The sequence below is a fragment of the Mus musculus genome, chromosome 2 (genome assembly GCF_000001635.26).
Source record: "Mus musculus strain C57BL/6J chromosome 2, GRCm38.p6 C57BL/6J".
Taxonomy (NCBI): domain Eukaryota; kingdom Metazoa; phylum Chordata; class Mammalia; order Rodentia; family Muridae; genus Mus; species Mus musculus.
This window is the reverse complement of record NC_000068.7, coordinates 150,109,268-150,136,754: the sequence shown is the minus strand read 5'-3', so window position 1 is coordinate 150,136,754 and position 27,487 is coordinate 150,109,268. Positions and strand designations below refer to the sequence as shown.

At 41.3% G+C, this 27,487-nt stretch overlaps 1 protein-coding gene and 1 pseudogene across 2 annotated transcripts; both read left to right on the top strand.

The window, feature by feature from the left end:
• Positions 1–76: 76 nt before the first annotated feature.
• Zfp120 (zinc finger protein 120) lies at positions 77–22,348 on the top strand. Of its 2 annotated transcripts, NM_181266.2 has the most exons (4): positions 77–187; positions 16,804–16,930; positions 17,127–17,190; positions 18,555–22,348. In NM_181266.2, the coding sequence occupies exons 1-4, from the start codon at positions 113–115 to the stop codon at positions 19,597–19,599; spliced, it is 1,311 nt and encodes a 436-aa protein (NP_851783.2). In that variant the 5' UTR covers positions 77–112; the 3' UTR covers positions 19,600–22,348. The 2 variants fall into 2 exon arrangements, with proteins under 2 accessions (NP_851783.2, NP_075755.4); NM_023266.4 differs by lacking the exon at positions 17,127–17,190.
• On the top strand, positions 25,135–26,172 carry Gm14140 (predicted gene 14140; annotated as a pseudogene).

Sequence of the window (27,487 nt, the reverse complement as noted above, 5' to 3'; positions counted from 1 at the left end):
TCCAGATTCACTAGCCAATCAGGACATCCAGCCGGATCTGCCACTCAAAAGTGAAGGCGGGCTCTTCCGGGTGCGATCTTGCAAGTTCCTCTTTTAAAGCTGGCAGTCGCGAATGTTTCTGCTTGATGTGTTCTGTGTACCGCTCCTGGGTGCGGGGACCTCAGGCAAGCCCAGAAGTTCCGACATGGTAAGTGCCAGGCGGTCTCCCACAAAGGGGAGGAGCAGGCGGCTGAGCCAAGGGGGCTGGAGTGCTGGGTCGTCCCAGGGCTCAGTAGTAAACAGCAGCCTGACAGAAGCTGAGACTTGTGAGCTTCCCTGTGGTCCTTTTCTCTCTCTCTGGACCTGGCGGTGGGCACTGAATCATCTCACTAGCGTGGCTGCATCTACACAAAACATTTGGGGAAAGGGCTTCTGTGTAGAAATACCCTTGGCAGGATGCCAAACTCGGAGAGCCCTAGTTTCTATAGTAAGTTTTGGCCTTAGCATTTAGGCATTTTACAGGTAGGTATAAGACCCATTTCGAGTTAATTTTGTGGAGCCTGTAAAAGGCATCTCGTGTGTCGGATAGCACTCAAATATTAAGCGGTGATGTAGAAGAGTAAAATTGATGTAAAGGATCTAGACTAATGCTTGTAGTGACGGCAAGTCGAATGTAGGTGAGAAAGGACTGCCCCTAAAACTCCACACAGGTATGTGCTATGCTAAAAAGGCCGAATGGAGAATAGGATGCTAGAATACATGTGGTAGTGTACCAGGATTGTCCAGACATTTGTCCACAAACCATAACATAGGAGACAACTCTGCTTTACAATCATGAATTAGGCCCATCCTGACTTCAAAGAGCAGGTCTCTAACAAGTGGCTCCAAGGGGTAAAATAGGGCCACAACCAATTTTAAGGCCTGGTGTGCCATAAAGGTCTGGTTTTCTTCTTGAGAAAAGCATCGTTTTGCCACATGGGCAAGACTACAGCTGGTGACAACCTTTTGAAAAGGAAAAACACTGTTTTGGTGAGGACTGGCCTGGTCAAGCAAGGCATAGAACAGCTCCTTCTAGGTCTCCAGAGCCAATGCCAGCCTGGGGCTCAGGCTTGGGAGCTTCCCCTAAGGCCCTGAAGTGCTGAGAATAAAATAGAGCTCCTTCTCTAAAGCAAGGACGGTGCTTGGGAGAGCGGGTGGAGGTCTGGGGCCAGGGCCTTCGGGGATGGCTTGCTTCAGACCCTGAGATCCCACCACATGCGGCTATGGTTGTCAGTCCCGAGTCCAGTGTGGGCTTGGTCAGGAACGTTTTTGAGAGGTTCTCTCTTCCTGTTTCTCCAGCTTTCTTTTATTAGCTCCTTCCTGTGGTTTTCTCACTGTATAGTAGTTTGTGCTGACTTCATAAAAGTCTCGTATCTTGTTCCATTTTCCCCCTGTAAGAAGTATACAGGATGCTGTTCTTCAGAAGCCTGTGTGGCATAAGACAGCCTATCCAAGACACCCCCATCACAGCTTTGATACTTTCTTCCGTTTATTTATTTATTTATTTATTTATTTTTCCAGGCAGGTTTTCTCTGTGTAGCCCTGGCTATCTTGGAACTCACTCTGTAGACCAGGCTGGCCTTGAACTCAGAAATCTGTCTACCTCTGCCTCTGCCTCCCAAGTACTGAGATTAAAGGCGTTTGCCACCACTGCTTTCTTCTACTTTTCCAACCTTCTCATCTTCTGGCACCTCAAACTCAGAACCCCATCACCAAAGAGTGGCCTGCTGTTTCAGTGCACTGGTATACTTAAAAATAATTCTGGTTATATCTTTGCTGTGTAAATCTCCCATCTGTGGGACTTTCGGTCTCCAGTTCATATTTAAATTGCTTAAAATATCACCTGGGGCCTGAACCTAAGAGAGACTTACATGAGACAGCATATGTGGAATGTAAAATCTGTTCTTGGCTGTCTCTTCTCTAAGCATTAGCCAGAGCTGAATGCATGCTGCAATGAAAGAGATTTTTCTTAATTAGTCTTGTAATCACTTACGGAGCGATTTCTCCTGGGGAAGGTGTAAAGATTCTAGGAGAGCTGCATCTTCTTCCCTTTACTAGAAGTGTTTCTATGACACGCTATGTTGACTCAGGCACCTTTGATCCCAGTCTCATGCTCCCCGGGCAATAACCTTGTTTTCCTATGGATGAAAATTCTTAAATTATTGAGATAAAGGATTGTACCACACCAGTGTTTTAAAATTCCCCATTTGAGTCATGTAATGAAGTGTTCATTTCAGTAACAGGTGAAGGCTTTTGCCTGTGGAGCATGCCTTCTGCCTTCAGACCAGAGTAGGAGGAGCAGCTTGCTGTGTATGCTCTTAGAAGAAACAGGATAGCTAGACCACAGACTAAAGTTCAAAGGAGTCAGCTGCGGGCATCACCATTATGAAGAAGGACTTAGTTCACACAGGGTGAATGTCTTTGTAATTTTCCAGCATGTATTAATTTATGCATATTGGTTGTGGTGGCTATTCCTGGTAGTCAACTTGACTATATCTGGAATGAAGTGCAATCCAGATATTGAGGGCACACCTGTGATCCAGATCTTGAGGCCTCTGACTTGGATGTTGACATGGGATGACACAAGCTTTTTCGTGTGTGTGTGACGGGGAGAGTGGTTCAAGACAGGATTTCTCTGTATAGCCCTGGCTGTCCTGGAACTCACTCTGTAGACCAGGCTGGCCTCGAACTCAGAAATCCGCCTGCCTCTGCCTCCCGAGTAACACTGTCTTGTTAATGTCATTCCCTCTACCAGAGTAGGCTGTGCTCATTTTCAAAGTCATTATGCCTATGTGTTCTTTCAATTATATTGATATTTTTACAAAGTCAGTTGTTGGTGTTACTTTTTAAATTTCATTATCTTTATGTATTGCTGTTCTGATCTCTTATTTTTAATCATAAAATGTTTCCCATTCATTAAGAAATCCATTCCTTTTTCTAAAGATGTTTCCTATATGTGTGTGTTTAGAGCATCATCTCCTGTAGCTCACCCTTTCCTTCTGCTGTGTAGTCAAGATTTGCTGTGAACACCTGATCCTGACTCTGCTGCCCTGTGCTTGGAAGTCTGTCCTGCTGCTCCTTTCAGGCCGGGCTCCAACTGGTCAGTGAGAAGAGATATAGACCAGTGAATGGGAGTCCTCCAACCTCCCTGGATTCGGGTGAGGGGACTGACTACAAATAAAGAGGGACCTGTGTAAGCATTGAGTTCTCTGATCAACTTTGAAGCTGGTGTAATCACAGCAGAGAAAAGGAGGGGGAAGAAGGAAGGTGAGGGCCTTTCTGCTTTGACAGTAGTTGGTAATAGCAATGAGTAGTCAGGTAGTCAGTTTTAGACAGTCAGTAAAAGTCGCAACTGGGCATCTAGGAGGCTCCCAGAGCAGGGCAATCACGAATCTGGATGAGGAACTGATCTTATTTCTAGAAACCAAATTTCTGTATTTAAGCTAGTTCAAGTAACACAAGATGTAGACAAACTACTGTGGCTGTGCCTAACAGGAATGTTATTTTTCCCTGGCTTAAAATACACAATGTGAGTGAAAGATATGAGTAATACTTGATGGGCTCTAGGACATACGTTTAGTCCCTGAAGAATACTGGACCATAAACCATGTTTTAACTTTAAAAAATAACCTTTGAGAGTACAATTAAATCATCCTTCTCCTTTCTCCCCACTGTTAAGTCTCAAGCCCGGGGACAAATGGCTGAAGATCCTATTTAACAAATCAAAGCAAACCTGCCTGTCAGGTTCTCTCAGCAGACCTCAGTCCCTACCTGATCCTGGCATGGTTTGCAAACCTAGCCCTGTAGCCTGGGGGTTAGGCTGCCCTTCTTCCAGCTGCCATTCCTCCTGTAATCCAACCATGTTGGTTGCCTGCTCTTGTCAGATGTAAATCTACCACTTACCATCCTGATATCTTGGTCTGGCTCTTGCTTCTCCCCTCCTTCCTCTCTCCACATTTGTCCCCTCTGGACTCTCCCAGATGTTCCTGGTTCTGCCTATGCCAAGCAGTCATGTCCTTTCTTTTTTATTTATTTGGTTTTTTATTCACTTCCTATCAACTGTTTCTTGCTTTAAAATTGATGATCGTGTTTTAACTGTTGTTACTGTTTGAATTTATTAAAGTTTGGCTGCAGGACTTCCCAACTATGAGTAGAGATGGCTGCACTGGACATTATGTGTGTCATGGACTATGCAAACAAAGAACTCTAGTGTCTTGGAAGAGGAAAATAAGTGCTTTGGGCGTCTAGAAAAAAAATCTATTAAATACGGTCTTCCCAGATTAGGACTCTGTCTGCACCTAGGATGGAAGGGTCATTTGTTCTCTGATCCCCAGAAGAGGAGGCCCAGCTGGGTTTTCTAATCTAATGATGGACACTGGCAGGCTTAGCAATCAGGATCATCAGTGGATTGCAGATTCTTTGCAGGATTCTCCTAGCATGCATCTGTAGCAAGCTGTGAGGAAGACCACAAGCTATGCCATGGTTAGTGTGGGGGCCACTGTCCCCAGGCCAGGAGAACATGCCTGCTGAGCTCTCAGAGGTTGAGCTGCCGTGGCTGAGATGAACTGTGAGTCAGACTGTGGTTCTATTGCTCAATGTGGTGATCTGAGCCCAAGCCCTTGGCCTGTTCCCCTCCCTGAGTGTGGATTTCCTGGGAGGGGGAGGCTTAAGAGCACTGGCAGTGTAAAGCTTATAATATCACTGTCCAGTGTGTTGACAAAGGCAGTTGTTTGCTGTGCATACAGTAGGGAGACAGACTGGGAAACTGGAGGTCTGGTTTCCAAAAGTACTGACCCTTGCATTCCACATTCAGTTTTGTGTGACAAATTTTATAAGAAGTTTAGAAATGGATAGAAAGGAGGTGATAGAGATGATCCTTCAGTAATATATGATACGAATCCTTTTACCTTTCCACTACAGCCAGCCACAATGGCACGATTCAGAGAAATTCAATTCCAGGGTACAAAAGGAATTTCTAAGTTGCAGAATTTCTTAGGTGTGCATGGTGATGGGGAGGTGAATTAGACAGATTGCACATGTTGTGACAGAATCCGTGTGATAAGAAGCAGACATTAAAATGGTCTTCAACATTGTTTTGTGTGTAGGCTTCAGTGGGGCTGGGTCTGCATGAAACCACAAGGTGTCATGAGGCGCTGCAGAGTCATAGCCCGCCTTTCTGATAAGCCCCATTTACAGAGACAGCTCTAGAGCATGGGGCAAGAATATAACAGTTTAGGGAACTATTTGAGTAGTTTTTATAAGAACTTGATGTCTGTGTTTATTTAATTGTATACCTATACAATCACAGGTAACATTGATCAAGTTTACATTTTTCCTGGTGTAGTTTTTTTAGGCTTATGTTTTTGGCTTTTTCTCTCCATCCTCACAGTTTGTCACAAATATTATACATAATTTGGATTATTGCTTCTTTGTTATAAGGACAGAAGTCACATCCTAGTGTGTGTATTATTTCTTTATATTCCTATTGAGAATTCTGAGTTTTCTCATGACATACAGCTTTGGAATCAATGGTTCTGTTATATAATTTTAGGAATGTTTTTCCTCTTTTTTTTTTTTTAAATTACTATTGTTTTTATTTATTAACAGTCCAGTCATTGCCCCTGTCTCCTGGCCCCACCTCCTACAATTCCTCATCTCATTCCTCCCCTCTCCTGTCTTTGAGAGGATTCTTCCCCCTGCCACCCCCCCTCCCCCAGACCTCAAGTCTCTAGAGGATTTGGCCCTTCTTCTCCGACTGAGACCAGACCAGGCAGTCTTCTTATACATATGGTTCAGGGGCCTCAGACCAGCTCATACTGCCTGGTTGGTGGCTCAGTGTGTGGGAGCTCCCAGGGGTCTAGGTTAGTTGAGACTGCTGGTCTTCCTATGGGGTTGCCCTCCTCCTCAGTTTGTTTCAGCCTTCTTCTAATTCAACAATAGGGGTCCAATGGTTGGGTTGTATCTACATCTGTCTCAGTCAGCTGCTGGTTGGGCCTCTCAGAGGACTAGGCTCCTGTCTCTAAGCACACCATAGTGTCATTAATAGTGTCAGGCCTTAGTGACTCTCCAGGAGATAGATCCCAAGTTGAACCAGTAACTGGACTGTCTTTTCCTCAGTCTCTTCTCCATTTTTGTCTCTGCAGTTCTTTTAGAGAGTAACAATTCTGGGTCAGAAATTTTGACTGTTGGTTGGCAACCCAATCTCTCCACTTGAGACCCTGTCTATCTACTGGCGGTGGACTTTCCCCACTGTTGGACATTTCATCTAATGTTACCCTTCTTGAGTCTTGAGAGTCTCTAGCCTCCAAGGTCTCTGGTACTTTCTAGATGGTTCCCCCACCTCTCACCTCTCAAGGCTGCATATTTCCATTCATTTTACTGGTCCTTTGATCTTCTTTCCAGTCACCTCCTACCCCCATACCTTATCCTCTTCTCCTTTTATCCTCCCTGTACCCTGTCCCGCCCAGATCCACCCCACCTCCGTGATTATTTTTGCCCCTTCTAAGTGAGATTGAAGCATCCTCACTTGAACTTTTCTGCTTGTAAAAAAAATTTTTTTTTTAAGATTTATTCATTACTATATCTAAGTACACTATAGCTGTCTTCCGATTCACCAGAAGAGGGCGTCAGATCTCATTACAGATGGTTGTGAGCCACCATGTGGTTGATGGGATTTGAACTCAGGACCTTCGGAAGAGCAGACAGTACTATTAAGTTCTGTAGTTTATATCCTAGGTATTTTGTACTTTTTGGCTAATAGCCACTCATTAGTGAATACATAACATGCATGTCCTTTTAGGTCTGGGATACCTCACTCATGGTGATATTTTCTTTCTTTCTTTCTTTCTTTTCTTTTCTTTTTTTTTTTTTCTTTTTTTTTTTTTTTTTTTTGAGATAGGGTTTCTCAGTGTAGCCCTGGGTGTCCTGGAACTCACTCTGTATACCAGGCTGGCCTTGAACTCAGAAATCCGCCTGCCTCTGCCTCCTCCCAAGTGCTGGGATTAAAGGTGTGTGCCACCATCACCCGGCTGTGGTGATATTTTCTAATTCCATTCATTTGCCTGCAAAACTCATAATGTCCTCATTCTTAATAGATGAGTAGAATTCCCTAGTGTAAATGAACTGTTTTCAGTATCCATTCTTCGGGTGAGGGACATCTTGGGTGTTTTCAGCTTCTGCCTAATATAAATAAGGCTGCTATGAACATAATGGAGCACATCTCCTTGTGGTATGGTAGAACATCTTTTGGGTATGTGTCCAAGAATGGTATAGCTGGGTTTTCAGGTGTATCGATTTCCAATTTTCTGAGGAACCTCCCGATTGATTTCCAGATCATCAGCTGTACCAGTTGTACCAGTTGTACAACTGGTTGTACCAGTTTGCAATTCCACCAGCCATGGAAGAGTGTTCCTTTCTCCATATCCGTGACAGCATGTGCTGTCACCAGAGGTTTTAATCTTCGCCATCCTGATTGGTGTAGGGTATTCTCAGGGTTATTTTGATTTACATTTCCCTGATGACTAAAGACTTTGAACATTTCTTTTAGTGCTTCTTGACCATTTGAGATTCCTTTGTTGTGAAATCTCTGTTTAGCTGTGTATCCCATTTTTAAATTGGGTTGCTTGGTTATTTGGAAGTTAGTTTTTTGAGTTCTTTATATATTTTGGATATTAGCCCTCTATTGGATGTGGGGTTAGTGAAGATTTTTTTTCCCCAATCTGTATATTGGTGATTTGTCCTATTGACACTGTCTTTTGCCTTAAAGAATCTTTTCACAATTGCTCTGTAGTACAGCTTGAGGTCAGGCATGGTGATTCCACCAGAGGTTTTTTTATTGTTGAGAATAGTTTTTGCTATCCTAGGTTTTTTGTTATTCCAGATGAATTTGCAAATTGCCCTTTCTAACTCTGTGAAGAATTGAGTTGGGATTTTGATGGGGATTGCATTGAATCTGTAGATTGCTTTCAGCAAGATAGCCATTTTTACTATATTAATCCTGCCAATCCATGAGAATGGGAGATCTTTCCATCTTCTGAGATCTTCGATTTCTTTCTTCAGAGACTTGAAGTTCTTATCATACAGATCTTTCACTTCCTTAGAGTCACACCAAAGTGTTTTATATTGTTTGTGGCTATTGTGAAGGGTGTTGTTTCCCTAATTTCTTTTTTGGCCTGTTTATCCTTTGTGTAGTTTTGAAAGGCTACTGATTTGTTTGAGTCAATTTTATATCCAGCTACTGCACTGCATGGTCCTGGTACAGTGACAGACAGGTCGATCAGTGGAATAGAATTGAAGACCCAGAAATGGACCCACACACCTATGGTCACTTGCTCTTTGACAAGGGAGCTAAAGCCATCCAGTGAAAATAAGACAGCATTTTCAACAAATGGTGCTGGCAGAACTGGCGGTTATCATGTAGAAGAATGCAAATTGACCCATTCCTATCTCCTTGTACAAAGCTCAAGTCTAAGTGGGTCAAAGAACTCCACATAAAACCTGAGACCCTGAAACTTTTAGAGGAGAAAGTGGGGAAAAGCCTCAAAGATATGGGCATAGGGGAAAAATTCCTGAACAGAACAGCAGTGGCTTGTGCTGTAAAATCAAGAATAGACAAATGGGACCTCATAAAATTGCAAAGCTTCTGTACGGCAAAAGACATTGTCAATAAGACAAAATGGCTACCATCTGACTGAGAAAAAATCTTTGAAAATTGCTTTTTCCTAAATCTGTGAAGAATTGAACTGGAATTTAATGGGGATTGCATTGAATCTGTAGATTGCTTTCAGCAAGATGGCCATTTTTACTATATTAATCCCGTCAACCATGAGCATGGGAGATCTTTCCATACTCTGAGATCTTCTTTGATTTCTTTCTTCATAGTCTTGAAGTTCTTGTCATACAGATGTTTCACTTGCTTTATTAGAGACACACTAAAGTATTTTATATTATTTGTAACTATTGTGAATGGTGTCATTTCCCTAATTTCTTTCGCAGCTTGTTTATCCTTTGAGTAGAGGAAGGCTACTAATTTGCTTGAGTTAATTTTATATCTATTGAGTTAATTTTATAATACTTTGCTGAAGTTGTTTATCAGGTTTAGGTGTTCTCTGATGGAATTTTTGAAGTCACTTAAGTATACTGTCATATTATCTGCAAATAGTGATATTTTCTTCCTTTCCAATTTGTATCTGTTTGACCTCCTTTTGTTGTCCGATTGCTCTAGCTAGGACTTTGAGTACTATATTGAATAGGCCGGGAGAAACTAGGCAGCCTTGTGTAGTCCCTGATTTTAGTGAGATTGCTTCAAGTTTCTCTCCATTTAGTTTGATGTTGGCTACTGGTTTCCAGTATATTGCTTTTATTATGTTTAGGTATGGGCCTTGAATTCCTGATCTTTCCAAGACTTTTTCAATGAAGGGGTGTTGAATTTTTTCAAGTGCTGTCTCAGTATCTAACGAGTTGATCACGTTTTTTGTTTTTTGTTTTGAGTTTATGTGCATAGTGGATTGTCGGACCATGAAAGGCAGCTTGTTTTGCTTGAGCAAGGCTTTCTCCAGAGACCCAGTAGAAAACTCTACAAGGGATGGAAAGTGAGCCACATTCCCAGAGACAGGTGCCTGACACCACAGAGCCCCCAACTCCCTAATTCTGTGACTCAGTCACGCAGACAAAGCTCCTGGCATTCTAGCTAGAGTCTACCCTCACAGTTACCTGACAGTAGCTATGTATGCTCCTCCCCACAGCTACCCTGCAACTACAAGATAGCCCAGCCCACTATAAAAGTGACTGCTTGGCCCCTCCCCTCTCTCTTTAGCTCTCACCTTTCTTACTCTCATCTCTAGCTCCCTTTCCCCCCCTCCTTTACCTTTTCTCTCCACATGGCCATTGCGGGCCTCTCTCTCTTTTTCCTTCTCTATTTCTCTGTGCCTTTCTACAATAAAGCTCTAAAACCATAGACCATCTCTGTTCATCAAGGCCCGCTATGCTTGAATGATGGAATAGGCTTTCCCCTAAAGAGCCGTGTCTATCCTCCCACTGGAAGGCTTTCCTGCACTCCAGCCATAGACAGGACCAAGGACTCTTGCCCACGTGGAAACCACACAGTGCCCCTTCTCTTCCTGCCCTCTCCTCTCTTCCTGCCCTCTCCTCTCTTCGGCTCTCGTGATGACTGAGCTGCCCCTGGGCCTCCACTTTGTTCTCAGCTCTTCTATGATGTCCAGCAGCATCTGGGATGCCCGAGACTAAGAACCTGTTATCTCTGGTCTCCATGAGGCCCAGAGACCTTGGACTGCCCCTTGTCCACCCCAGGCGTGCTATGGTCCATGGCTTCCCACAGCTAACCACCCACTGGGCTGAGTGGAGAGCGTGCAGCCCACCAAGAGAACTGGAACTCTGGCAGGGTATCCCCAGGGATCCCAGTTACTTCCAGTGTTGGGGCAGATGTTCTGGCCACCACCCTTATGATCCAGGGAATTTTAGAGTATCTGGGAGTCCAGGTTCTTCTGGGTGTTGTGGGATTGAGTGCAGAGATAGTGCCCAAGGTCTGCTCAGGGCACTGGCTCAGACCAGAAGGGGTGCTACTTATTTTTATCTTCGGAATACTTAATATGTTATGGGTTTCTTGAGTTTTTGTTGGTTTGGGGACTTTCTGTGGACAGCTTTAGTTTTCTCTTCTTGATCCTAAAGCCTCACGTCTGTGTGTTTATTGGCAAATCTATCCTTTCCAGTTGTAATCATCAATGTTTGGGACTTTGTTACAGTGATTAGTGTGGGTAACATGTTGGTTTAGAGTTATTAAAACTTTCTCATATTATTTTCTGTGTTTCATAATTAGCTTCAGTTTTCAACATTTCAGAGCATATAATCACCTCGAGGGAACCTCAATTGAGTATGTGCCCTATAAACATAGCTGGTTGGTATGTCTGATGTTTGAAGGCACTTCTACTGAGGGTGGCATTCTCCCTAAGCAAGTGTGCCTGAGCAGGATAAGAGAGCTAATTAGCTGAGCAAGGGATAGTGACCAAACAAGAGAGCAATCCAGGAACAATGTTTCCCCATGTAGTTTTTCTTTTGCCTGTATTTTCTATCTACAGTTTCTGTCTTAAGGACTGAAATGATAGACTGTGATTGGACAGATACATCAAGAAAATCCATTTGTTATTCATGTAACGAGTTAGAACAAAAAAAAATGGTACAAAAAAAAAAGGTTTTAATTCTGGACAGAACCTGGGAATGTTTTCTTTTAGAGGAATGTGGGAGACGTAAAGACTGAGATGGCAAACAGCATAGAAGTCTGTACATAGATCTTCATCTGCTGTTGTTGTAGGACCTGGCAGATGACACTGTTTAGACTAATACAGGCAGAGGAAGTTGAGGTCATAAGGTTTGGGGGGAAAATAGAAGTCACGAAAATTTTAGCCAAAGGCCATGTGTGATATTTTGGCTCCAAATGATTCTATTCTGCACATGCCCCAAGGAACTGAGTAGGGCAAAATTCAAAGATAAGGAGCTGATTCTTAGTTGGCATATTAAATTTGTTAGATGGTTATTACCTTGGCTCATTCAGGATTATAGTGGGAAGAAAAACAGCAAATGATGTAGAAAGAAATGCAAAGTCTGCAGTTTTTAGAGAAAACCAGCACTAGGTAGTTTCAGATGGCAATCTGTGCTGAAATAGAGGCAGGAATTTTCAGGAACATTATCACTATTAAAAAGAAAGCCCTTACCATTTCAACGAATGGTGCTGGTTCAACTGGAGGTCAGCATGTAGAAGAATGCAAATTGATTCATTCTTATCTCCTTGTACAAAGCTCAAGTTGAGGTGGATCAAGGACTTCCACATAAAACCAGACACACTGAAACTAATAGAAGAAAAAGTAGGAAAGAGCCTTGAACAAATGGGCACAGGTGAATATTTCCTGAACAGAACATCAATGGCTTATGCTCTAAAACCAAGAATTGACAAATGGGACCTCATGAAATGGCAAAGCTTCTGTAAGGCAAAGGACACTGTCAATAAGACAAAATGGCAACCAACAGATTGGGAAATGATCTTTACCAACCCTACCTCCGATAGAGGGCTAATATCCAACATATACAAGAACTCAAGAAGTTAGACTCCAGAGAACCAAAGAACTCTATTTAAAAATGGGGTACAGAGTTAAATAAAGAATTTACAACCAAGGAATATCAAATGGTTGAGAAGCACCTAAAGAAATGCTTAACACCCTTAGTCATCAGGGAAACACAAATCAAAACAACCCTGAGATTCCACCTCACACCAGTCAGAATGGCTAAGATCAAAAACTCAGGTGACAGCAGATGCTAGCTAGGATATGGTGAAAGATGAACACTCCTCCATTGCTGATGGGATTTCAAACTGGTACAACCACTCTGGAAATCAATCTGGTGTTTTTTTAGAAAATTGGACATAGTACTGCAACTATGAGGACCCAGCTATACAACTTCTGGGCAGATACCCAGAAGATGCTCCAACATAAAACAAGGATAGAAAAAACTAATCTAAACAATAAAAAGAACTTCTTGAGGAATCAACATCCCTGACCTCAAGCTTTACTACAGAGCAATATAGATAAAAAGTGCATGGTATTGGTATAGAGACAGGCAGGAAGATCAATGGAATAGAATTGAAGACCCATAAATGAATCCACATACCTACAGTCACTTTATCTTTGACAAAGGTGGTAAAACCATCCAGTGGAAAAGACAACATTTGCAACAAATGGTGCTAGTTCAATTGGAGGTCAGCATGTAGAAGAATGCAGATCATATCTTGTACAAAGCTCAAGTCCAAGTGGATCAAGGACCTCCACATAAAACCAGACACACTGAAACTAATAGAAGAGAAAGTAGGAAAGAGCCTTGAATCCATGGGCACAGGGGAAAGTTCTTGAACAGAACACCAATGGCTTATGCTCTATGATGAAGAATTGACAAATGGGACCTCATAAAATTGCAAAGCTTCTGTAAGGCAAAGGACACTTTCAATAGGATAAAATGGCAACCAACAGACTGGGAAAAGATCTTTACCAATCTTACTTCTGATAGAGGGCTAATATCCAATATATATAAAGAACTTAGTAAGTTAGACTCCAGAAAACAAGATAACCCTATTAAAAAATGGTGTACAGAGCTAAACAAAGAACTCTCAACTGAGGAATGTTCGAGAAGCACCTAAAGAAATGTTCAACATCCTTAATCATCAGGGAAATGCAAATCAAAAGAACCCTGAGATTCCACCTCACACCAGTCAGAATGGCTAAGATCAAAATCTCAGGTGACAGCCGATGCTGACAAGGAAGTGGAGAAAGAGGAACACTCCTCCACTGTTGGTGAGATTGCAAGCTGGTACAACCACTCTGGAAATCACTCTGGCAGTTCTTCAGAAAATTGGACATGGTACTACCTGAGGACCCAGCTATACCACTCCTGGGCATATACCCAAAAGATGTTCCAACATATAACAAGGACCCATGCTCCTCTATGTTCATAGCAGCCTTATTTATAATAGCCAGAAGCTGGAATGAACCCAGATGTCCCTCAACAGAGGAATAGATACAGAAAGTGTGGTACATTTACAAAATGGAGTACTACTCAGCTATTAAAAATGATGAATTCATGAAGTTCTTAGGCAAATGGATGAAACTAGAAAATATCCTGAGTGAAGTAACCAAATCACAAAAGAACACATATGGTATACACTCACTAATAAGTGGATATTAGCCCAGAAGTTCGGAATACCCAGACAAGTTTAGAGCCTGACAAATACAGAGGAGAATGCTCTCAGCCTACCATTGAACTGATCATGGGGTCCCAGTGGAGGAGATAAAGAAAGAAATGAAGGAGCTGAAGGTGTTTCCAACCTCATAGGAGGAACAATATCAACCATCTCCCAGGGACTAGTCCACCAACTAAAGAGTATACATGGAGTGACCCATGGCTCCAGCAGTATATGTAGTAGAGGATGGCCTTGCTGCACATCAATGGGAGGGTGGCCTTTGGTCCTGTGAAGGCTTGATGTCCCGGTGTAGGGGAATGCCAGGACGAGGATGCAGGAATGGTTGGGTGGGAGGGGTAATGGGATAGGGGGTTTTTGGAAGTGAAACTGGGAAAGAGCATAACATTTGAAATGTAAATAAAGAAAATATGTAATAAAAAATAATTAAAAAAGAGAAAGCCCTCGCTCTGGATTGGATACCTAAGAAGGTATCCTAACACTCCCTGCTAACCCTTCAATTAACAGAAGGAGTAGGCAAAGTGATTCCTAGTCCAATAAAGGAACTTCATATAAAACCTGCTAAAACTATGGTCCACCTTTGGCAGGGTCCATCCCGATTTAGGAGCCAAACTTCCCAGGCTCACCCATATTGTGCTGCTCCTGGAATCAAAAGGATGCAAAATATACAGTCATGGATTCTCCAATTCTCGTTTCTATGCAGCACTATTCCATCCATCTTTGTTTGGTAGAGTCTGAACCCCAGTGAGTACATTATGAGAGTACATTGCATGAAGCTGCGAGGATGAAGCCTGAGTTGCATTTTGAGACCACAAGATGTTGATAAGCTATGAGGAATCTCTGATGGAGAAGTGCATATAGGGAGTGGACGTACTGAAACTGAGAGATGTATGAGAGGTTGCAGAGCCATCTAAGCCCTTTGAAACAGAAGCCCCATGTGTCTGAGACAGACCTATAGAATTTGGTGTTTGCCCTGTTGGGTTTCTTGCCTTGGTCCAACTGACACATTCCTCTCTATTGGAATGGCAAAGGGTATTCTGTGCCAATGCATGTTGAAAAGATATAACTTGTTTTCTGATTTTACAAGATGTGGCAATCGAGATATTACCTTGAGTGTCAAGAGTGTTTGGACATGCCGGGCGGTGGTGGCACACACCTTTATTCTCAACACTTGGGAGGCAGAGGCAGGCGAATTTCTGAGTTTGAGGACAGCCTGGTCTACAGAGTGAGTTCCAGGACAGCCAGAGCAACACAGAGAACCCTGCCTCGAAAAACAAACAAACAAACAAAAACAGAGTGTTTGGACATTTCAACAGTATAGAGGCTGTTGCAGACTATTAGGATCATTGAGTTTAGACTAAATATAGTTTCGTGATAAGATGACCATGATCCTAGAGTCACAATGTACTTGATAGAATCAGAAAAAGCTCATAGATATGATGATGTCTGTGAACACTTGTTTCTCCTTTGTGAAGAACATATGGAAGCTTTTGTAGGAAGGGCCTTTGTAGATAAGTTATTGGGTATGATATTTGTGTGTCTGTACACTCAACCCATTTCCTGTTTTGTGTCTGGTGTGTTGTGATTGAAACTGATCAGTCAGCTTCCTTTAGTGCTGTCATGTACTCACCATTAATGACTGTCCATAAGTCACATAAGATACAGTAGAAACAATTGCTATTTATGCTAAGCCATTTTGTAAGCCTCATATTTTTATATTTTTAATTTGGTTGTTTTTGTTTTTTATTTTGGAGACAAGAGTATCTCTGTGTGGCTCTGGCTGTCCTGAAGTAGGTATGTAGACCAGGCAGGCCTTGAATATAGTGATCCATCTGACTCTGACTTCAGAGTCCTGAGATTAGATGTGGGCCAAAATGCCTGGCTTGTTTTGTTTCTATATTATTAGCTGATGGGCTTGGAATATAGCTTTTTGTACATGCAAGCATATGCTGTTTTGTTGAGGTTTATCCACTTTTGAATTTTGAAATTGAGCAGAGAGTATATTATTTTTGTCAGGATTCATGGCATTCATACTACCTGGGCCTTCTGAGTCATTGGATTATTGGAGTGTAACATTATTACTACCTGTTGTGTTTGTTTTGAATTTCCTGAACGAATATGAGTATTTTGCCTATATACATGAGTGTGTGTGTGTATCATGTGTGCCTGATTCTAAAGAGCTCCTGAACATGGTATAATGGATAGTTTTGAGCCTCCATGTAAATACTGGCAATTAACCCTAATACGATTAATGGCATGACTAGCCATAGCTCTGTTGAGTCATCTCTCCTACCCTATGTTGCTTTTTCTGATCAACATTTATATTGCTAATATTTTCATCTGTCCATTTGTAACTGTTTAAACATGCATTAATTTTTAGTAAGATCTTATTAATGTTATAGTTTAAACTGTGGCACTTGAGGTTTCTAGAAGATGAATACAGAACTGGAGTGAATGTATAGTTCTTTGTAGGGACTTCAGTAAATACCGCCGAGTTCTTTCTTTTTCTTTTTTGTTTGTGTGATTGATTGATTTTTGCAGGGGAGTTGGGGTATTAATATGTACTTCTTACTGTCCTCGAACTCATTTCATGTTTCATGCATGAGGCTGGCATCCAACTCTATGAGATACACCTGGATCTGGCTGCCTCCTGAGTGCTGGGAGTAAAGGCATGAGTAATACACCCAGCGTGCTTATCATTTTTTTAGTTAGTAATTGTTCATACAGTTTATCTGATGTGCGCTCAGCACTGTTGAACTGTTTACTTGTGTGTCTTTATGTCTGTTCGTTGCCATTTCTCTTGTAAGACTTTATCATTTCAAGGGTGCAGAAATGACAGAGGTGAAGCTCGTTCATTGTTCAGTTTCTTTCTAAAATACCTTGACTACATTAGAGTGTCTGTGCCAGGAATCAAGTATCTCATTCTGGTGTAAGCACCAGAGTGACATAAAGATATTGTCAATGAAGTGTACATTTACAGTGTTGTCAGTGTCATGCTTTCTCATGTACACATGTATGGGATCTTCTAGGATATAGTGACCTATGATGATGTGCATGTGAACTTCACGTGGGAAGAGTGGGCTTTGCTGGATCCTTCTCAGAAGGATCTCTACAGAGATGTGATGCTGGAGACCTACAGGAATCTCGCTGCTATAGGTAAGACAGTGAATTTCCTTTCACTTTTTAAAATCTGGGGTGAGTGTATCTTTGTTATTTTTTGTAATTTCAGTTGAGAATGAGGAAGGATGAGGTGAATAAATCAGTCATGGTTCTAAGGTTCTCTGAAGATAGTAACTTACATTTTGCCTAGTTTCCAATAATATAACATATATTCTTTGGTACTATATTTCAGGCTACTATTGGAAAGGCCATAATATTTCTGAAGGACATTTTCAAAATTCTAGAAGAAACGGAAGGTAATTTTCACGTGCAAGCTGATAAGAAATGCCTCTGAAGAATGTTTTTAGTATGTCCTGCAAGTTTTAAAGAAAACCAACAGGGTAAAAGCAGCACTGCTTTAAGTTCTAGATGATTGTTAAATTCTCGCAAAACCATGTACTGTGCCAGGTATAATTTCATTTGTGTTTGCCAGGCATTTCTCTGAGTACAAAGAGAAGGAAATAATGCCTTAACAGAGCTCACCATTTGAATCATAGCCCAGTAGAGTTAGTTATGCTATACAACTGTCCAGACCTTCTAATAAGCAAATAGTCCATAGTAAAGCTGGTGCTACTGTTGTAATAACATTGCTAAGTTTAGTGAGATGGGTAGTTTAGAAAGTCAAGAATGCTATTGTGGAGAAACTTTAATCCCTGTACCACATGTGTATGAGGAATAAAGGTCAAACTGTGTCAATTCAATGTGGAACCCTTTAAAAAATTTATTATATATATATATGTGTGTGTGTATGTGTGTATGTGTATATATGTGTGTGTGTATATATATATATATATATATATATATATATGTATGTGTATATATATATATATATATATATATACTTGTCTTCAGACACACCAGAAGAGGGTATCATATCAGATTGCAGATGGTTGTGAGCCACCATGTAGTTGCTGGGAATTGAACTCAGGACCTTTAGAAGAACAGTCAGTGCTCTTAACCACTGAGCCATCTCTCCAAACTCCCTATGTGAAACCCTTTTACTTGTTAATCTTCTTTTAATAGGGATGTCATATGTCACAATGGATACAAGCCATGTGAACATAAGGAATGTTGAAAGAAGCACCAAACCTCTCCCTCTTCCAGCCCAATTAGAAGATATAAAGTTCTCCCCACTTTGAGTAGCCTTTCTAAATGTGCTACAAGTTTAGAAATAATTGGTTTTCTAACTTTACTGGTGATATCTACAAACTTGTACTGCAGAAAATGGCTGAGTACTAGTACTATGGAATTCTTCTCTTTGTCTTGGTTCATTTTGCAAATGTAGTGTGACTCACACTATAAAAAAACTTAATGAATGCAATCAGTGTGGTAGAACTTTGAGTTCTTTCAGTTCTCTTCAAATGAATGAAAAACCTCTTATAGCAAGAAGATGCTATATATATGAGCCATGTAATCCATGTTCTTCTCATCCCGTGTATCTTCAAAGATGCAAAACAACCCATAATGAAGGAGAACCCCAGTGTTAATAGAGTGAGAATACATTACAACTGGCTTCCTCTTTATAATTAGACCAAATTGTAAAAGTAACTCGTACAAATAAAAATATTCATCAGTGTATTGAATGTGGAAATGTTTTCATATATGCCAATTCTCTTTGCAGGCATGAAAGAAGTGATACTGAAGAGAAACTTTCTGAATTTACTCAATATGATAAAGACTTTGCATATCAGAGCCATCCTCAAAGGCATGAAAGAATTTATTCTGGAGAGAAACCCTATGAAGGTGTCCAATATTTTGAAGACTTTGCACATCACAGTAGTCTCCAAATACAGAGAAGAACACATGTTGTAGAAAAACCCTATGAGTGTAACCAATGTGGCAAAGCCTTTGCATACCACAGTTATCTTCAAAGGCATGAAAGAAGTCATACAGGAGAGAAACCTTATGAATGTAATCAATGCGGTAAAGCCTTTGGACGGCACAGTCATCTTCAGAGACATGAAAGAATTCATACAGGAGAAAAAAGCTATGACTGTAATCAATGTGGTAAAACATTTGTACATCACAGTCATCTTCAAATACATAAAAGAACACATATTGGAGAGAAACCCTTTGAATGTAACCAATGTGGTAAAGCCTTTGCACGAAACAGTCATCTCTTAATACATAAAAGAATACATACTGGAGAGAAACCCTATGAATGTAAGCAATGTGGTAAAGCTTTTGCTTATCAAAGTGGTCTCCTCTATCATAAAAGAAGATATACTGTAGAGAAACTCTATGAGTGTAACCAATGTGGTAAAGCCTTTGCATGTCACAATAGTCTCCAAGTACATAAAAGAACACATACTGGAGAGAAACCCTATAAATGTAATCAGTGTGGAAAAGCCTTTGGACGCTACAGTTCTCTTCAAAGGCATGAAAGAATTCATACAGGAGAGAAACCTTATGAATGTAAGCAATGTGGTAAAGCCTTTGGACGTCACAGTTCTCTCCAAAGGCATGAAAGAATTCATACAGGACAAAAACCTGATGAATGTAGTCAATGTTGTAAAGACTGTGGATGTTACAATAGTCTCCAGATACATAAAAGACCACATACTGGAGAGAAATACTTTGAGTGTAACCAATGTGGTAAAGGCTTTTCACAAAACTGTTATCTTGAAATACATAAAAGAGCACATACTGTAGAGAAACACTATTAGTGTAACAATGTGGTAAAGCTTTTGCATATCATGGCCGTCTTTGAATACATAAAGTACCATATACTGCAGAGAAACCCTATGAATGTAATCAATATGGTAAAGCCTTTGCATGTCAGACATGTTCAAAGGCATGAAAGAAACCATACTGTAGAGAAATCCTGTGAGTGTATTTAATATGGTGAAGCCTTTGCACATTTCTATAGTCTTCATCATCATGAAAAAAAATCCATACTGGATAGAAACCCTATGAATGTATTTAATGTGCTAAAGCCTTTTCACATTTCATAAGTCTTCATCATTGTGAAATAATTCATACCAGAGAGAAATGAATATATTTAATATGGAGAAGTCTTTGTGTATTTTAATAGTCTTTATTCTCGGGAAACTATTCATACTGGAGAGAAATTCTGTGAGTGGGAGCCTTTGTTTTATGGGGTCCGTTGAGATCCAACAAAACTCAAACTCAGGTAATGCAAGTGACAAGAACTTACTGTACTCAAGCTGCTACTGATAGCTCAGGGCTACAGAACATACTTGGAAACTGAACTGTGACATGCTGCCGAACCACTTCCCGACCCAGAGCAGGAGTGGTACAGAGCTTTTAAGTTCCAAAACCAGAAATATCTGTGCCAAGTTATAGCTCCATTTTTTTTTTTCACCAGGATTTAGGGATCAGGGCTTTCCTTATCTAGTTGATCTATGTTTACTGAAACAGTTTAACTAATCATATCCATTTATTGTTTTGTGATTAGGAACAGGCATTATGTTTTGAGGAACAAAAGATAAATAACAGAAGCCATGGTTAGAGACAGTCAATATGATTTCGTGAACAAAGATGGACAATAGAAGCTGGCCTGCTATTGGGAAGGTCCCAGCTACTGCAGGGCCAGGGAACTTGAATTAGGTGTACCATATGATTAAATGGAGGCTGATAACAAAAAAAAAAAAAAAAAAAAAAAAAATGGCGTACTTAGGACAAGTTTCTTTTACTTGTTTCCAACAGTTGCATATCACAGGCATTTTTGAATACTTGAAAGAATAACAACATTGTAGTGAAACTTCAAATTGTTATCAATGTGATAAAGCTGTTTTACAACACAGTTATATACATTAGAGAACACATACTGGAGAGAAATCCTATGAAGATGCAATGTGGTAAATCCTTTGTGTGTAGTGCAGTAATCTTTAAGGACCTTAAAGAACTGATACTGAAAAGAATCTGTGACTAAAGGATTTGATGAGGTCTGTAGCCAGCACCCTTGCATTCAGTGCCAGGTGTAACATGGCTGTGAATATGACTGCACAGCAGTTTCAGCTGTGGGAGCACCTTCAATCCGAATCACGTACCTCTGGCTTTCTAGTATACAGATGCCATTGCTCTCATCTGCTTGTCTGCCATTGCATTTTTCTATACTATATTTGTCCTCAAATACAAGTCTGGTAAAAAATTTCTGGGAAAAGGATTGACTAGAGAAGGAAATGGCTCTGATATCTATTAGGAACAAACTGTTCTAGCCCTGGCTATTCAAGCAGTCAGCTCAGGCATAATGGCCCAAGGGGTTCTATGGAGATTGACTGACTTAATTGTTCTATGAGACATTTTTGCCAAGTCATAAGGAAATATTTGAAGCAGGAAATGTTTTTGAGAAACTTGAAGTTTTAATAGTTAAATGAAGACCCCCCCCCTCCCCCAAGGAAAAGGAACATGGGGCTTGGGTCACTAAGAGCAGGGATGGCTATAGAAAACACAATGAACAAGATAGAGGAAGAAATAGCTGGGTCTACTGGTTAAGGAAGCAATGGTGAGAGTCCCCATGAGAGGAGATCTCTGATAATAGGTTTCATTTAGAAATATTATTGGGGAAAATTGGAAGATATATAGTACAAAATATAAAAGGATGGGTATAAGTGTTTAGACCCCACAAGTATTGAACAATACTAGGTTACTATTGAACAAGACTAACTCAGTTACTGGTCCTGCCAGAACTGCTTCTATTACATATAGTCAGCTGCTCTTTGTTTTTAAATTAACTTGCTTATTTATTTAAGCTGTTACTATCAATCACTGCCATTTAGCATACAAAATCAGGTCTAAGAAATTTCTGTCAGCTCACAGAAATTGGATTAGGCCATTGGATTAGTGAATTGACCTTCCTGGAAAGATTGGATCATTTAACCCTCTGGCATCGCCTACCTAAAGGGAACTAGGGTATACATTCTAAGAGAATTTGAGCTTCTGAAGGAGCTCTTCAAGAAGCTGTAAAAGAAGTTAATATTGCATGTGGAAAATAATTAGAAAAACACTGTAGAAATAGATATTTGGAGGAGTTCAGTAAATTGGAGGAAGAGATTCTGCAGTTAGACAAGCTAAAAACACGAACATTATCCTGACCTGTTTAGCACCTCTCTGTTTGCATTCTAATTCTGTAACTACAAGTTTATGCCCAGATGGTCTGTGATGTGGAGGTTCTTCTGAGAGTTAAAAGTTAATGGATAACTTGCTTTTGCAGACACTGAACTGTAAATTTATGTGTGCTTTGTGCTTTCTGGTGACATAGTGACGTGAGGGTTTGCAGGAAAAATAATGGATTTGACGAAAATAATGAAAAGTCTTTTGCTTATGTATTACTGTATAACAAGGAAGTGTGTAACCAATAAAAGACTGAGGTGAACTCAGAGAAAGAACCTTCAAGCTGTCTCCGAGCACAGCTTCAGAACAGCAATGAGTTGCCTGTCAGTGTGCACCTGCATCTTTGCCTGAGACTCTTCATTTTGTGCTGATCCAATTCACCCTGTCTCAAGACCCTTGAAACAACTGAGGCCGTTCCTGGGAAATTCGGTTACACAAGATTGTTCCTGAGGGAAAAAAATATGACAAAGGTCAGCAATCTTTTCAAACAGTATGATCTCCCTGTTGATTTTGTTAGTACTTGCATACTCATATGGGCAAAAGCCCTATGAATTAAAACAATAACGATCATTTTAGATTTCACTAATCTTATACGCAGAATTAATTACTCCGTCTCCATAACCTTTCTTTTCATGATGTTCACCTAAAACCTGTTATAAACCCCTAGAACACAAGATCAAGGATCTCAGGCTCAACCTAGAATGGGTGTTTGAATTGACCACTGACTTCTCTCAAGCCTGTTTTTTCTTGCTATTACAGACATGTGCTCGTAATGTGTGAATGCTCACTGAACTCCATTCTCTAGCTTATGAAGAGGAAGGAGCACACTATTCTTAACTCTACCTTTAAACTTTCTAACAACTACTCTAACTGTCCAAAATTATTTCAATCAATCTAACTCCCAAAAACTAAATCCGGAATTTCATAAAATGATTAATTCTAAACAGCATCATCCCATGAAAGTTCGTCTTCATTTTGGTCTGTGAGAAACTTGAGCCACAGAATGGGCTATCATCCAGAAAGTAATGGCACCAGTAGAAACACTGAGACACTCCTGGTGTCCACTCCCACCAAGCCAGATAAATAGGGAATATGGCAATGACACGCATATCAGTATGGAGAAGTAATTCTGGGACAAAACTCCTAGGGTCATACCTTTCCAGGGTACACCCACTACAGGAACTCCAGTTACTTGCCAAATCTTCAAAGCACTCAAATGTCAGCATTATGTCATTCAGGTAACAAAACCTTTCCCAGAGGATGGGCAGGACATGGCAACGCCCTGAACCACTATTCCCTAACAAATAGTGGGATTACAAAGGAGACCTGGTTGAAGCACTCATAAAGTCTGTTCTAAGCAAGTAACAGGTGATCCTAGAAGTTCACAACTAAGAAGACACTATAGTTGAACATAAGCATGATCTAACACATCCTGTAAAGGCCCCATCCATTTGTATCAGTACCAGTTACTTCACAGATCAAGGTGGGCATAAAACATGGACAGAGCTGCTAACTTAATTGGCTTCCTGTAATAACCAGTCATCCCCTCTGAACAGTTACGTTTTCATATCCCGGAGCTCTTCCATGGAGCCTCCTCCATTTCTCTATCCATGAACAACTCAGTGCATCTGACTGAATGTTATTAGACCTACTCAGGACCAAAGGGACACCTGGCTGTGCTCTTGAGTGCTGCACCTGTTGGCTTCACATGTCTAGGGGAGGGGGTGGTGGTGTTTGGTTAGCACTGTAGCTGTTGCTATAGGTGTAGCTTCCCCATTCAACAAACTTCACTCTTTGAGAGTTTATAGCTGGGCAAACCATTTCCATGCCTATCATGAATCTTTCCTAGAAGGAAATACATCCTGTTTAGTCTTGGGGAATATTCACCTCCCTACCCCTGGCTTGATTATCCTCACTTGAATTATTCTATCACAAATGCTTGAATCTCACTTAGAAAGGGGAATAAAAATGTCTTAGGAGGCAGATGGAGGGAGGAGATTCAGTGGCAGTGGGGATGAGGAGGGGAATGGTAAGGCATCAGGATCAGGGTGGGGAGAAGCAAGAGAGAAGGCCAGAAGGCCTGGAAATGAATGGAAATTTGCAGCTGGTGGAAGGGGAGGGTATTGTAGTCATCACTAGAACCTGCCAGAGACCGGGGATTGGAGAGGCTCCCAGGAATCAAAGCAGGGGAAATCAAATGAGATACATAGCAGTAGGAATATGGAACCCGAAGAAGCCACCTCCTGTAACCAGGCAGGACCACCAGTGGAAGAATAAGAATACCAACCCATCTACAAAATGCTTGACCCAAAATGAGTCCCATCTAAAAGAAATGCAGGAACAGACATGAAGCAGAGACTGAAGGAATGGCCAAACAATAACTGGCCAAATGCATGGGCAACCACCAATGCCTGATACTGAAAGCTCCAAAAACCTTATTAATAAAGATTTTCTTTTCTTTTTTTTAACTATTTTTATTAGATATTTTCTTCATTTACATTTCAAATGCTATCCCAAAAGTCTCTTATACTCTCCCTCTGCACTGCTCCCAAACCCACCCACTCCCGCTTCCAGGCCCTGGCATTCCCCTGTACTGGAGCATATAATCTTTGCAAGACCAAGGGCCTTTCCTCCCAATGATGGCCGACTAGGTGCTCCAGTGTGAGAACCCTAGGAAATGGCAGTCAGGACATTGATCTCCCAGCTATATTTGGTCACCTGAGTAATTCAAACTGCTGTCAAAGTACGAAAGCTTTCAACCCTCTTCCTCAGCTGCATTTCTGTGGTGGACTACATTTGTTTCAGTGTTGGTCGGTTATCTCACTTTCTTCATGTGTTCCTCTTCAGTTTTAATCCCACAATAAATATCAGGTAGGATGGAGGACTCTCATTCACTGGTCTCTTTTCCTTCTTACATCCTTCTCACTCAGTCAAGACTCAGCTTAGAAAACCACTTAGCAATATTGGCTTTGAAAAAGAGTAGGTCTTTATCTGATCGAGGAAAAAAAAAAAAGATACAGAGTGACTTTGCTCCTCTACACAAGGTTAGCTGCTGAGATCTGTGACTGATAACAAGTAATCGTCCTGTCTCACACCTCTGAGCTGACATATTAAGGTCAACCATGGTCTCTGTGTCTTCCCTGTGGTTCGGACTGTGGAGAGCAGGGAGATGAAAACAAAGGCCTTGGCGTCAGTGCCCCAGCCTGGGCCTATCAGGAAGAAAGCCAAAAGAAGTTCAGGAAGAGCAAAGCTCTGGCAGGAAGTGGGGCTCCAGGAAGCCGCCCTGTGGCTGTGGTGGGCGGACCACCGAAGGCCCCAGAGAACTTTTCTCAAAATTGGAAGGCGCTACAAGAGCTGCTGAAACAAACGTCACAGGCCGTAGAAAAACCTCTTGTCTCTCAGATGGATGACAAAATGCACCCCCAAATAATCCAGCAGAACAGAAAAAAGGCCTCAGATAAATCAAAGGGAGACAAGCAGAGGACAGAAAAAGCCAAGAGCACTAGGGGTTCTGTTACATCTGCACCTAAGGACAGGAAGATACTAGTACCTTCCACAGTTACCTCTGGAACAGAGCAGAAGAAAGGAGCCAAGAAGAGGACATATAGTGACATCTCTTCTAATCAAGGGGATCTCAAGCCTAAGTGGAAAGCTACAGAGGCAGCTGTTATCTTGAATCAGCCCACGCCCACTGAGGAAGACATCTGGTTTGATGATGTGGATCCAGATGATATTGAGGCTGCCATAGGCCCAGAGGCAGCCATGCTGGTACGGAAGAGGCTGGGGCAGAAGAAGAGGACCATCTCTCTGGTGAAGGAACAAGCCTTTGGTGGCCTGACAAAAGCCTTGGCCCTGGATTGTGAGATGGTAGGCGTGGGTCCCAAAGGAGAAGAGAGCATCGCAGCCTGTGTGTCCAATGTGAACCAGTATGGGAAGTGTGTTTATGACAAGTACATCAAGCCAACTGAGCCAGTGTCTGACTACAGGACAGTCGTCAGTGGGATCCAGCCTGAGAACCTGAAGCAGGGAGAAGAGTTTGAAGTTGTGAAGAAGGTGGCAGAAGTATTGAAGTGCAGAATCCTGGTGGGGCATGCACTACACAATGATCTAAAGGTTTTGTCCATCCAAAAAAAGAAAATCAGGGACACTCAAAAATTCAAACCTTGGGCAATTAACATCTGTTCCTTAGCAGTTCGAGATGAGGTAATGGATGAATTGCTAGGGCTACTTTTTCTCTTGCCCAGAAGCCTCACCATGCACTTGCTAGGTGGGAGAGAGGTTTGGAACAATACACTTTTTTTTTTTTTTTTTTTTTTTGAGACAGGATTTCTCTGTATAGCCCTGGCTGTCCTGGAACTCACTTTGTAGACCAGACTGGCCTCGAACTCAGAAATCTGCCTGCCTCTGCCTCCCAAGTGCTGTCAGAATGCCAATAGTTTTCCCATGGTTTCTGCATTTTGTGCAGCTTAGACTTTGTGTGGGTCCTCCAACAACTTGAGTGGGGGCTGTTCTTTAAAGCTGTTGCCTGTCTGTGAATCCAGTTCCCCTAACAAGAGCTTCTTGTTTGGCCTCTGTGGATGTGGACGTGCCGAGACCTGCAGACTTGATGTGCTGGGGTGGAGAGACCTGAGGGGGAATGTGGGTTCCACCCTCTCAGAATAGAAGTGTCGGGGACAATATGTTGAGGAACTATATCAGTAGGGTTTCTGTGGGGGACAGTGATAGGAATGAAAAGTGGATAAGTAACAAAAAACAAACGAAAAAACAAGGCTTTTTACATACAACCAGACAGATACACACATGACCTCTCAGAGACTGTAGCTGCATGCACAGGTCAGGGCCACATGTTTCCCAGAACTGAGCTATGTGGACTCAGGCCTCTATCTGTAACCCAGAAACTACCTCCAACTGATAACAATTTACACAGGGAAAAAAATTAGTTCTCTCCTAATGACCCTCAATGGGTCTACAGAATGCACTTAAGGGTTGACTCCATGTGTAATAGTAGACAACCATGCAAAATGAAATCAGTGGTACTTTGGGATTGCTGTTTGCTTGCTTGCTTGTTTGCTTAATGAGGCTTGGGTTCAGGTTTTTTTGTTTTTGTTTTGTTTTTGTTTTAACTAATGGGACTTTTGCTTATATATCCTTTTTGAATTTGTTTTTGTGTGGAACTTTTTGCATGCAAATGTGTGTGTCTCTCCATCTATATGCGTTTCTTAGGCTTTCTCTTTAGCTCATTTTTTTTTGTCTGTTTGTTTTGTCCTATTTTGATGTTTTAATTTTGTCTTAAGATTTTTATAATTATATTATTTACTTTTTAGATTGCTGCTTATTTTCTGATGATCTATAGATAGGGTATGGACTTGGATGAGTGGGAAAGCTGGGAGGATCTGGGAAGAGTTGCAGGATGTATAATCAGAATATAATATATAAAATAATCTATTTTTAAATTGCATATTCGTACTAATTTGATCT

Coding starts and splice junctions, on each gene's coding strand:
- Zfp120 (NM_181266.2), top strand. CDS start 113: ATGTTTCTGCTTGATGTGTTCTGTGTACCGCTCCTGGGTGCGGGGACC. Junction 188..16,803: donor AGCCCAGAAGTTCCGACATG/GTAAGTGCCAGG, acceptor GGGATCTTCTAG/GATATAGTGACCTATGATGA. Junction 17,191..18,554: donor AATTCTAGAAGAAACGGAAG/GTAATTTTCACG, acceptor TTCTCTTTGCAG/GCATGAAAGAAGTGATACTG.